Consider the following 12,531-nt stretch of genomic DNA (forward strand, 5'->3'; position numbering starts at 1 on the left):
AATCCATTGTAAGGTGATGAACGTCATAACAGTGAAGAAACTGGCTTTGAGTTTTTTTTTCCCTTTAATTTGAAGGGGTGTTGCTCATCACACTTTCCCCTTCCTTGCCCATATTTTTAGATTCATGTGTTTATCAGAGAAGGGAAGCATGCTGGGGTTATGTATCTACTTCCAGTGAGGAGTCTGACGACTTCGAGACTAGCATGCTGTGAGGGACGTCCAGCCAGACGCACCTGCTCCAGCCTTCACAGGCCAGGTACCTGACGTGTGAATGAAGAAGTTCCCAGGGACTCAGGAGACATGACCTGGAGAGGAATTGAGGAACCCAGCTGACAGCCAGAACTGACTCTCTAGACGTATGATCCCAGGTAAGCCATCTGGGCCTGGCCAGTTGCTAGATCGACTGCGGCCGAGGCCCCAGTCGCCCTAGAGCAGGCATGAGCAGTCCCCACTGTGCCATGCCTGAATCCTGACCCACAGAACTGGGAGCATTATAAAATAGCTGTTGTTCTTAAAAAGGCGACAGGGGCACAGAAACCAGAAACAGAGGCACAGAAAAGAATAGAGAATATTGATAAATAAGGAATAGTGAAAACATTTCTCAAATTGTGATTGTTGGTACTTTTAATTCAACATTTTAATTCGTTTATCTTTTCATTCAAGAAAAATATATTGAGACAGCTACAAGCCAGAGATTATATTTAGTGCTGGGGATACAGAAAAGGAGAAGGAGAAGGAGAAGGAGAGGAGAAGGAGGAGGAGGAGGAGGAGGAGGAGGAGGAGGAGGAGGAGGAGGAGGAGGAGGAGGAGGAGGAGGAGGAGGAGGAGAAGGAGAAGGAGAAGGAGAAGGAGAAGGAGAAGGAGAAGGAGAAGGAAGAGAGGGAGAAAAAGGGGGAGAGAGAGGGGGAGAAGGAGAAGGAGAAGAGGAAGGAGAAAATAACTCTGTCCTCAAGGAGTATCTAATTTACTGGGGGTAGGGGGTCAAACAAATAAACAGTTGCCATATTATGTGTACAAGGCTGCTCTGTAGTAAGGGTTTGCATAAGGAACTGATTGCACTGAAGATACAGAATCTCCCAGTCTTAAAGGAGTGAGAGAAGCACTGCAGAGGAGGCTGCACTTGAGCTAAGCTTCAAACTACAAGTAGAGGTTCACCAGATGGCCAAGGTAGGGCAGTGCTAATACTATGGCTGCAAAGAACAGGGAAGACTGGCTTTGGACAATGGCTTCAGATGCTCCTGCGGTCTCAATTTTTTGTTGTTGTTGTTGTTGTTTTTGCTACTTCCAGGCAAAGTATTGATTGCATAACCAGAGTATTTTTGCGTAGGAGTATTCTACGTTATCTGTGCAGAATTTACAACTGAGAAGAAACCACTCATGGCGTCTGTGGCATTACTGCGGTAACCCTAGTCTCTCCAAACAAGCAGCCTATGTAAGCCTGGCTTGCTCAGCAAACTTAGTTATTGGTTTGTTTTCAGAAGTGTGCTTTCTACTCAAATGTGGCTCTTAAGACAGGTTTCCTGGCCCCTACATCCATCCAGTTTGCTGTCCTAATCCCTTCTGATAGAAAAATTCTAGAGGTACTTCAGGGTGGATGCCATGCTATGAGGATAAAAACAGATTTGTTTCCACAATAGGGCAATAGAGCCATCATAAGGAAAATATACATCCTGAAATCTATGAGCTTTGTTTCTAGGTTAAAAAGACTTCTTCAAACATTTCCCTCATGTCAAGTTCAACGAAACTCCTCCAGTGTTTCTAACATCAGCTTGATTTGAGGAGGCTGCTGTCAAAAATGTTCCTATAAGAAACATGTTAAATCATTGCAAGAAAAATGGTTCTAATTTCACTGAGGCAACTTGGCCAGGGATTCCATTTTGAGAGACTAGAAGTTGTTACATCTCAAAAGTACCAAAATATCACACAAGTGGAAATAGTGTAACATGAAAATGTTGGGAAGAAAAGGAGCATGGGCATGACTGGGGTAAAAAAAAAGAAACTATTGAAAGCATTTAGTGTGTTTATTTATACTCTGCCTTGTTCCAAAGTGGATTTGGCAGTGAGTTTATTTCCTGGGCAAGTGTAGAGGGTGGTTCTCTTATGGAACTAGTTAAGTGCAGACCTTACGCTGTTATACTCTTTGGAATGGGGAGTAGAGCTGGCATCTGCTTTAGAAAACCAGGAGTCTCTGAACAGGGCACTTCCAGAAGAAAAAGGATCTTCCACGCCCCAAGTAGAGGTGACCTGAGGAAGCATGGGCAGAGGGCTGAGAAAGATTTTAGATTTCCTACAGCATATAGACAAATGGAACTGGAAGAAAATAAACCATTAAATGGCATAGAAGAGGAAAAGGCAAAAGGAAGGCAAAAGGAAACTCCTACTCTCGAAACTGCAGGCACTTCTTAGTTTGTCTCATAAAATGCCCTAAGGTTTGGAACTGTAATCGCAGTGGCTATTTGGGGCCAGAACTGACCTGTCCAATGAGCATTAACTGCCCTGATGGTATGGCAGACTAACATTCCTTTTTTTTTTTCATAGCATCATATTAAATAAATGAACATTCTTCTCTCAGCTGACTCACTTGGCAGAAAGAAATTTCCAGGCTGTGAGAAGATACAAGGTGGGAGAAGTTCAGAAAGCATGGAAAAGAGATAGGTGGAAGAGGCACTAGACAGCTTACTAAAATCTGAGAACCAGCACCATCAAATGCCCCCACTTGCTGAAAAATCCTGATTATAGTTTTCTGAAGTTGAGAATGAGAGTTCTGCCACATCAAATCAAGTATAGTAATTCTTGCATTTTTGTTCACATATGCCTTTGAGAATACATGATAATGACCGACTGCCTGGAAAAAAAATGTACCTGTTACTTATACACAAAATACTACTCTTTAAGTACCTCTAGTTGTAATACTCAAGCTGGAACCCCATTAGTCACAAGACACATATCATATATAATGCTGATCACTTGACTGCCATGAAATCTTTCTGTGTCTAACCTAGTTTCATTCTCTACTTTTTCTGTCCTCTTAGTTTAAGAAAAGGTCATTATAGAAGTGCTTGTATTAGTTTTTCACATATGCTTTCAAAGGGCTATGAAATTTTATCACAAATTATTCTTGAAGTTGAAACGTCCCTAATTTTTCTTCACAGATTGTGGCACAGAGTGCTAGTTACCTTCTAATATCCAATATTCTTCCTTCTGTGTTAGTTACAATTACATTTTTTTGAGCCTCTCTTGCAGCTACCATGTGACTAAGCTTTAAGCCAGTAATATGTAAGCACTGTGCTATGCAGATCTTCTGAAAAATCTCCTTTTTCTTCCTCCACCCTGCTCTCTGGAATAAAAATACAATGGCTGAAGAGCAACAGCCATCCCAGGCCGTGAGTTTGAGGTGTGATGGGTAACATTGTCTATACTAGAAGATACATTTCATGAGAACAAGCACCTTGTTTATGTTGGTCAACGCAACATCCCCAGCACCCAAAACGTGTGTGACATATGGCAAGGCCACAGGTACTGAATGAATACTGAATGAAAAAAACGGATGGATGAATGAATGAGTGAATTTACTCCAGACCCAGGTGAAACACTGATCATAAAGTCCTCCCCGGGCATATTCAGCCATCAGTGGGCAAATGCAAGGTCTCAGTTTCTATCACAGAATCACACTATTGCTTAATTCAAATCACATTACTCCTGTTAGCTTCCCTTTGCTCTCCCAGACCTGCCACTGTTGCAGAACCCTAGCAGCCATTTTTGCCTCCCTTCTTCACTTCTCCCTCCATGTCTAGTCACCAAGTACTTCTATTCTGCCTCCCAAAACATCTCCAATCCTTTCCCTCCATTCTAGTTGCTGTCTTCAGTCTGAACCCTCACTTCTCCCCTAGGGAATATAAAGTGTCTTAATTGGTCTTGTTGTTTCCTTCCATCTGCCTTACTGTCCTGAGTGACCTCACTGCAAACCATCTGATAGTGACTCAACGTCACACCATTCCATTGGTTTATGCGTCCAGGATAAAATTCGAACTCTTTACCGTAACATCTACTTTGCGACCAGATAGATCTCGGTTGGAGTCCCAGGTCTCAGTACTTCCCAACAGTGTGACCTCTGGATGACCTCTGTAAGCCTTTGTTTTCTCATCGGCCTGCGCCCATTGAGAGCAGGAGTAGTTCACACCGGGCAGTGCCTGGCACCGAGGAGAGACTGATGTTGGATGAAGGGAAAATATTTTAAAATCCGCATCAAAAAAATTATGCTTCCTTTAAAAAAAAAAAAAAATCCTGACACCACGTCCGTATTTCCCAAGTTTTACTTCTACCTCTGTTTTCTGATAGTCACGATAAAATGCCTGTGGAGAGACCCACACAGGTCTGGGACGAAATCCTGGCCCCACCCCTGAGCGGTCGTGCGAGTTGGCAGCGTGACTTAACAATTGCGTTTCCATTGCTTCTGTAAAAGGAGGATTGTTTTGAACGGTTAAATGAAGACCTCGCTTGGAACGGGGTCGGGCGCATCGCAAGGGCTCGCCAGGTGTTCACTATCATCCTCCTCATCCTCGTCATCATCGTCATTTTTGTCACGTCAGGATCGTGGCACTCCACTTGTGGTTCTCAATTTTGTATGAGACAATGCTTTGGACATCGTTGTGGGCCAAAAAAAGCAAAGTCTGGAAACTCCTGCGGTGGAGAAGAGAGAAAACAGGCGAGGAAAGCGAATCGGTGGACGAATCCCCTGCGTTTCCAAGCTGGAGAGACGCGTTTGGTTCCTGTTTTGCCGATGAGGAAGTGGAGGGGTGACGTGTCCGCGAGTCTCATGTGAGAGTCACAGTCACAGCTGTCTATTGAGAAGTAGGACCAGGGCCCCGGTGGTTGGTCAAGTTACAGGCGAGAACTAGCACTTTTTGGAAGGCAGGGGAGGAGCCGTTAGCTACAAAAACGCGGAACAATTCGGGTGTAACTAAGTCCAGTGAGCAATGCATCAAATGAGTCAGCGGTCAGACGCGGTGACACCAAGCTGATAAAGGAACGGGCTCTTTGCTAACACGGCCTTCCGACGAGGCCCCCAGACGGAGGACCGCTGGCTGTAACACACGCCCGCGGCGCTTCCCGTAGGATCGGAGAGCTCGGGCGGCGCGCGATGAATGGAAACCGAGTCTGCGGCGCGCCGCGCGGGGGGCGGAGCGGGGGCGGGGCATTGCGAGTCACGTGCCTACGCTGCGAGGCGGGCGCGTGGAGGGAACTCTGGGCGTGATTGGTTCCCAGTAACCAGGTGACCGCAGGCCGCGTTCCGGTTGGCAGGTACCAGCCGGCAGAACAGCCTTCATTCCAGAGGCGGCTGCGGAAGGAGGAGGAGCTCCGGCTGCGTTCTCTCCCCGCAGTGGCTACAGTTCTCAGCGCCTGTCGGGTCCCCACCCCTTTTAAATAAGCCGGGCTGGTCGCCGCCCTCACAGACTAGTCAGCTCGGGGGAGGCGGTAGCGGCGCGGCGGTGGGGGTGCGGCCGGGCCCGGAGCCCTGCCCGGGGCCCGGCGGCCCGGCGGACGGGCGAGCAGCGGGCGAGGCCTTGCGTGGCGTAGCCCGGGCTTAGCCCCGGGCTGCTCGTACCGGCCGCGCCATTGTTGGGGGAGGGGGTACTGCTGAGCGCGGCGGAGTCCGTGGACTAGCGGAGGCGTTCACAGCGGCGAGGAGTGGAATCGCCCCATGGGGAACACGCTGACCTGTTGCTTGTCCCCTAATGCCAGCCCCAAGCGGGGCCGGCGCTCGGGGGCGGCCGAGCCGGACTACGAGTCTGAGGTCTACGAGGCGGCGGCCGGGGACGCCGTGGCAGTGGCACCGGCGCCGGCTGCCCCAGAGCCCACCGAGTTGGATTTCGGAGCCGGCGAGGGCCACCACCTGCAGCACATCAGCGACCGGGAGATGCCCGAAGGTGAGGAGGCGGCGGGCGCCGTCCGCTCTCGGGCGGACCTCTGGCGGCCGCCGCCCCTGGGGTCCCTCGGGAGTGCGCCGCCGCTTCAGGCTCCTTCCTGCCGGCGGCCGGCTTTCCCGGGCTGGGCTCCGGGGACGGAGGCTGGCTCTGCCTGGCGTCCCGCGCCGGCTGCTCGCCCTGCGCGGCCGGCCGGTGTCTTTGCCTCTTCCCAAGCCGAATGCCCAGTGGTTTCCCCGGTTCCCGCTCCCCACCCGGCCCGAGACCCTCCAGTCCTTGGCCCTTCCCGTTTGGGGCTCTACTGAACGTTTCCTGGGACTGTGAACAGACGTATGGGCATGTTCTCTCCCTGTGCTCAATGAAACCTGGAACACGCCAACTGCGGAGTTTCCTCCGCGTCTCCCTGTCCCGACCCGGGCAAGACCCTGGCTCCCGCCCGTTTAGGTAGCTGACATTCGGGACGATTCCACGCAGACATTTTAGGGGTTGTTATTTACATGCAACCTGGAAATTGACGTAGGCGAGTCTGGATGGTGTTCTCAAGCAGGCTCTTCTCAGCTGCCTGCATAGACGCTGCTTCGTTCCTTCCAGCTATAAATTGAACACAGAAGGCGAGGAAACGGTGGGACGGGGAATGCAGAGTAACTGAACGACGTGAAACGTTGCTGCCCGCGCTGCAGAGGGTGGTTTTGTAGCCAGAGGAGAACGCACGAGTCCGGCTACGGCCCCTCTGAACACAAACAGTCCTCAGCCTTGCTCCCGTGACTTCACCTGCACGGGTGCCGGCTCTGGAGACGGGGTGGGTGGCGCTGGGGTGTGAGACTTGCTCAGAAGTTTCAAAAGATAAAAACGACATGCGTTTAGTCTTTAATTTGTAATGTAGAGGTTTGGGAGTTAAGATGCCAGATCGTGCGCTACAATGTTTGTCTCCGGGGCTCCCCTCCTGCTAATAGAATCCTGTTCTACTTTAAGGACGTTGAGGGAAAAGTTCTTCAGACCTGGCGGCCGGGGTGGGGGTGGGGGTGGGGGTGCGGAGGGAGGAGAGAGGAAATGTTTGATTTAAAATGATGCTGGGTAACGTCGGGGCTCAGGAAGACTGTGCCCTTTGAAGTAGAAAACGTTGTATCATAAAGATGTTACGGCTCCATAGGTCCATTTGTGTCATTTAAATGCCAGAGATTATTTCATCATTTCATAGACGAAATGTCTTATAGCTCTTGTGCTCTTATTCTATTTAAACTACAGTTGAGCTCTTAATTTCTTTAAAAGTTAGAATAAATAAAAAAGCCACCCGGATGACGGACGGACGTGGCTTTGTAATTGGGAAGTACTCCCTTTGGACTATTCAAATATTGTGGAAAAAATGAACAAATTATGTTAATTAACTAAGTGTGTCTTGAAACACAAAGTAATCATACCTTTAAATACAAAGCAAGTATTTGTGAGAACTGCTGCTGTGTTTGATGGTGTAAGGTAAGCCTTTGATTGATTTTACAAATCATTTAAGTAAATGGATAGTGTTGGATGAGAGACCAAAATAAGACCTTCATACAATTCTTTTAAGATTTACAATATATTTTCAATGTATCTCATTTGGCCCGCTAACTAAAATAAGGCCCATACATAATCTCCCCATGTTGCCAGTGAAGAAACCTAGGCGTAGAGATCTGAATTGACTAAATGAGGCTACTAAATAGAAGAGGCTAACACGGAGATGACAGATATGCCAAACTTAGTTCCTGGGGTACTTCAAAAGCTCTTTAGAATGCATCTTACGTTTTATAATTTATCCATGAAATAGGCCTGTCCTAATTTACTCCAGTGTTGATTATTTCCGTTCAAAGTTACTGTACACAATTCAGAAGCAACATTTACCTCTCTATCCTATATCTACAAATCTATTACGATGGATAAGAGTAAAAGTAGAAGTTGTGAAATGGCATACATTTACCAGGCAAACAAACACATATATTTTAAAGTTTGTCCTGGTGACCTTGAATTGAATCCAAGACTACTAGTCCTGGATAAAGGGACTTTAGGAGAAGCTGCTAAGAGGGCAGGTAAGGTAACACGGATAAAGCACAGGACTATAAGTAGGGTTAAATCAGGAAAAAAATAGATTTCATGAGTATAGAATTTACCTTTTTATGTTGAACATGATAGTTAAAAATTTCATTTCAATTTGTCTTTAATTTTTTTTTTTGCATTCCATAAAGTGATACAAGAAACATCAATTTCAGCATTTGACTAGTACTAAGTTTCCATAGAAACAAGGTCAGAATACCAAATATAAAGTACAAGCATACTGAAAGTTTGCTTTTAATGTCTTTATTTCAGACAATTTTATATTAGTTTCCCTGGAAACTAAGAAAGACCTACTTACATGTAAAACATTTGGCTTTTCTACAATGTAGAATTGAATTATTTTGGTTATTTACACAAAATCATACATGAATGATGCTCTGCCTTATTCTTCTGAAACAGAACATGATTTCTTTAAGCCATTTCAAAGAGATATCCCTAAGAACCTACTCTGTTTCCCCGAAAATAAGATCTAGCCGGACAATCAACTCTAATGCGTCTTTTGGAGCAAAAATTAATATAAGACCCAGTCTTATTTTACTATAAGACGAGGTAATATAACAAAATATAATACAATACAATAAATATAATATATTTAAAATAAACATATATAGTATAATATAATATAAGACCGGGTCTTACATTAATTTTTGCTCCAAAACACACATTAGAGCTGATTGGCTGGCTAGGTCTTATTTTCAGGGAAACATGGTAATATAGAATTCATATAGACTTAAAAGAAAATTTTTCTACTACCTTGCCTTTATCTAACAGTATATCTAATATAACTGATGGTAGTATCGGTAACGAAAAAAAAGACACGAAGTTCCCGTTGTCCAGTTTTTTTATTCATCAACTTTTCATACAGCCTTTTATGCTCTGACCTTAAGCACTTTGCTAATTTGCTGGCTAAAGGTCCTCTCTCAATGACCCCTTCCTCCCTATCCCCCTGAGTGAGTAGGGAAGGAATTAGCAATATTATGAGGAAAAACTCCTGATGAACAGATCTTTCATCTTTCCAGTAGCTATTTTAACCCCCTGCTTTTTTTTTTTTTTTTGCTTTTGTCGGCGACAATATTAATAAGCATTTGATGTAAAAGATTTAGAAAATACAGAAAAGTCATTAACTTATGCTCAGAATATCCAGATCTTTTATTAATATTCTGGTGTTGACTCTGTCTTTTGTATGTATATAAATATATTTTGTTTATTTTATGAAAATGAGGTCATTATGTGCTGCTTTATAACTTTTTGTTATAAAGAGAAGTAATGACATAGAGCTCCTTGAACTGTGCTTGACACCTAGAGAGTGCTCCAGGATATATTTCCATGCAACTGCGTGGAGCCCTATGGCATGCCTTTTAATAACTGTCCAGTGTACCATCAAATGTTGGAGCATCCTTCATTTACCCACCCTTTATGATTGAGCATTTTTTAAAGTGAAACTGTACATAGTCCCATTATAATGCTTTATTCTGGGGGCACAGATAAAAACAAATGCATTGGGGAGGGGGGTTCACAGTGTGAGGGATATAAATGATGAACGTCTAAGTATTACCTTGTCTTGTACACCTGAAACTAATAAAAAAAAGAAAAGATTTAACAAAGACTTCAAAGTAACCATTGTAAATGTGTTCAGAGAACTAAAATAAATCATATTTAAGGAATTAAAGGAAGATATGAAGACAATGTCCCATCTAATAGAGAATATTAATAAATAAATGATTTTAAAAGAACCAAATGGAAATTCTAGAGTCAAAAGGTACAAAACGGAGACAAGAAAAAATCATTAGAGGGGCTCAATAGTAGATTTGAATTGGCAGGCAAAAGAATCAGTAAACTCTAAAACAGAGCAATATTGATTATACAGTCTGAAAACAGAGAGAAAAAAGAATGAGGCAAATAAACATTGCCTCAGAGAAATGTGGACATCATCAAATACATTAACACACATGTAATGGGAATAGGAGAAGAGAAGAAGGAACAGAAAAAACATATAAAAATAATGGTTGAAAACTTAAATTCCATGAAAAACATGGATCTACATATCCAAGAACCTGAACAAATTCAAAGAAGGATAAATGTAAAAAGGTACACAGCCAGAAATATCACAAATTATTTTTTTAAACTTTATTGAGGAATAATTATCAAATATAATTGTATATGATAAAAGTGTATGATGTGATGATTTGACACATGTATGCATTGTGTAATGATTACCAAAACCAAGATAATTAACACATCCTTTAAATCACATAATTAAAACAAAACAAAACAAAAAGCAAATGCATTGTACCGTCCTATAGATTGAGATGGTATACTTTCTTATAACCTAATTAGAATGTTATTTTGTAGTTAAGGTATTTTCAAGGTATTTTAACATTAATTGTTCTTATCCTAAATTAAAGTTACCATTGGTTTTTCACTGGACAGTAGAACTCCTCTTTTGGGTTTCTGTGGTTCTTGGTAGCCTGTCTCGTGTCTTTAGTTCTGAATACTACTCTAGGAGATCAGAAAGTAATGCTGGTCTTAGATAACAAATCAAAAGACAGCACTAGATGAAATATTAGAAGATATGGGAAAGTTGGTAGAAACTTAACTGGTTAGAAACTTACTGAAACAGTTAGATGTTTATTGTGGGTACCATTCCAAATGCAGGACAAGACAAAGCCCCTACCCTAACTCAGGTCTTTACGTTCTAGGGGAGCCTCGGGGCAGACAACACAGGAACAATCAAGAAAGTCAGGTAGTGATGTGCTAGGAAGAAAGTAAAAGAGGGTAATGACCTGGGGAGGAGGACAGTTTACATGGCTGGTGACAGTTGCTCTCTCTAAGTGACACTGAGCAGTCCTAAAAATGAGAGGGAGCCCTGTGAGGATGTGGGAGAAAAGGCTTCCATGCAGAGTTCTTCAGATGGGAATACACTGAGTGCTGGCAGAGGACAGAGAGACCTGGGGAAGGCTGCACCAAGTGAAAGGGATGCCTGGAGGGAGGAATGTGGTGGATTAAGACCTTTATGCCTAGTGGGCCTTGACAAAAAATATGTTTTAATGGGAAACCATTGTAGGATTATATGCAAGGAAGAAAGGAAAGAGAGTAAAAGAAGCCACTGTGTGAGAATAGACTGTAATGTCGGCAAGGGTGGAAACGGAGACCATGTAGAAGGCTGGTGCAATAGTTCAGGTGAGAGCCAACAGTGGCTTTTGAAAAAATAAAACAAAATTAACCAAGGGCCTAAAATAGGGTGACTTAAAGAAATTAAGTGAGTCTAAAAGTAGTAACAAAGATATGAATGGACAAGTCACAGAAAAAGATTGTTTAAACATGTCTTCACACGTAAGAGAAATGTAAAATAAAACATACTGTAGTTTCTCTCTTATTGGAAGAAAATCCGTAAACTTGACACTGCATTCTTCGGTGAGGCTGTGAAGAAAGTTACTTCGTATATTGCTGATGGAAATGCGAAATGGTATGACCCCATGAAGGGGCCATTGGCATGATCTCACAGCAATGCAGATGTATAATCAAGAAATCCTACTTTGAGAAATTTATCCCAAAGACATACCCCATGAATATGAAGCCCCACATTCACAAAGTTTTTGTTGCATTCTTTTCAAAAGAAAAATATTGGAAATAACTCATGTCCAGTAAGGGACTGGTAAAATAAACTGGTACAGCTACACAGTAGAGAACGATGGAGCTGTAAAAAAGAATAAGATTTCTCTTTAATGCTATAGAGTGGTCTCCAGGATAAGTAACAAGAAAAAAGGAAGGAAAGGACATGACAGGGGAAATACGTATTTGCTTATTTTTAAAAAAACAAAACACCAGGAGAAATTCTCGCTAATTGTTAGGCTGTTATTCCTTTCCCTTTAGTGAGTAGCCAAAGTACATATTTGCTTAAGACGATATTTGGGTATGGGTAATGAGTGGACATTTCCTGTGCTTTCCAGTGAAAAGCTAAATGTTCACTTTTTGCTTTTGAGTTAATTTGTGAAAGCTTTGCTTTGTGATTTATTGTTCTTTATGTATAGTATTTAGACTGCTCTTGTATTTCATTTGATCCTCACAATGTTTTGAGTGAAGTAGCATAGGAATATATCTGTTTTATATTGGAATAGAAGTTATAGAATTATGCATTATGTGAATAGCAGTTTGGGCGATACTACTGTTTTCTCACCACCTTTTTTTTTAATTGTATTCAAATAATTAAGCTTTAGGGTTAAACAGTAACACTACATCATGGGAAATGGAGGTAAATTGCAGCCCAGAAATGTTCTTGAAAGTTCAACGAAGTAAGCAAAGTACTTTTTAGAAATGTGTAAAAGAAAGGTGTACTTCACTATATGAAATGTCACACCTTAGTTACAGTCACTAAAACATGGATTGAGGATTAAAACAAGACAAGACTGAGAACCAGGGTGGAAGCAGCTACCCAAGTGGACTGGAAGCCAAAGTTAGGATTTGTCAGAGGCTAGGAAAGCAGAAGCAAGGCTCAAGCGAGCAGTAGACTGAGGAACTGGGG

General features: G+C 43.2%; 1 protein-coding gene across 3 annotated transcripts in view; it reads left to right on the forward strand.

Annotated features, from left to right (window-relative positions):
* The first annotated feature begins 279 nt into the window (after positions 1 to 279).
* CCNYL1 (cyclin Y like 1) overlaps positions 280 to 12,531 on the forward strand; it is a 42,665-nt gene continuing 30,413 nt past the window's right edge. The window contains exon 1 of one of the 3 annotated variants that reach the window (XM_081051015.1): positions 280 to 368. In XM_081051015.1, the coding sequence (XP_080907141.1) occupies positions 359 to 368 (10 nt within the window). In that variant the 5' untranslated portion in view covers positions 280 to 358. Of the gene's footprint in view, positions 369 to 5,542; positions 5,928 to 12,531 lie in introns of those variants that run through there. The other 2 variants (XM_081051014.1, XM_081051016.1) reach the window with 2 other exon arrangements.

This window comes from Rhinolophus hipposideros, assembly GCF_964194185.1.
Source record: "Rhinolophus hipposideros genome assembly, chromosome: 6".
Taxonomy (NCBI): Eukaryota; Metazoa; Chordata; class Mammalia; order Chiroptera; family Rhinolophidae; genus Rhinolophus; species Rhinolophus hipposideros.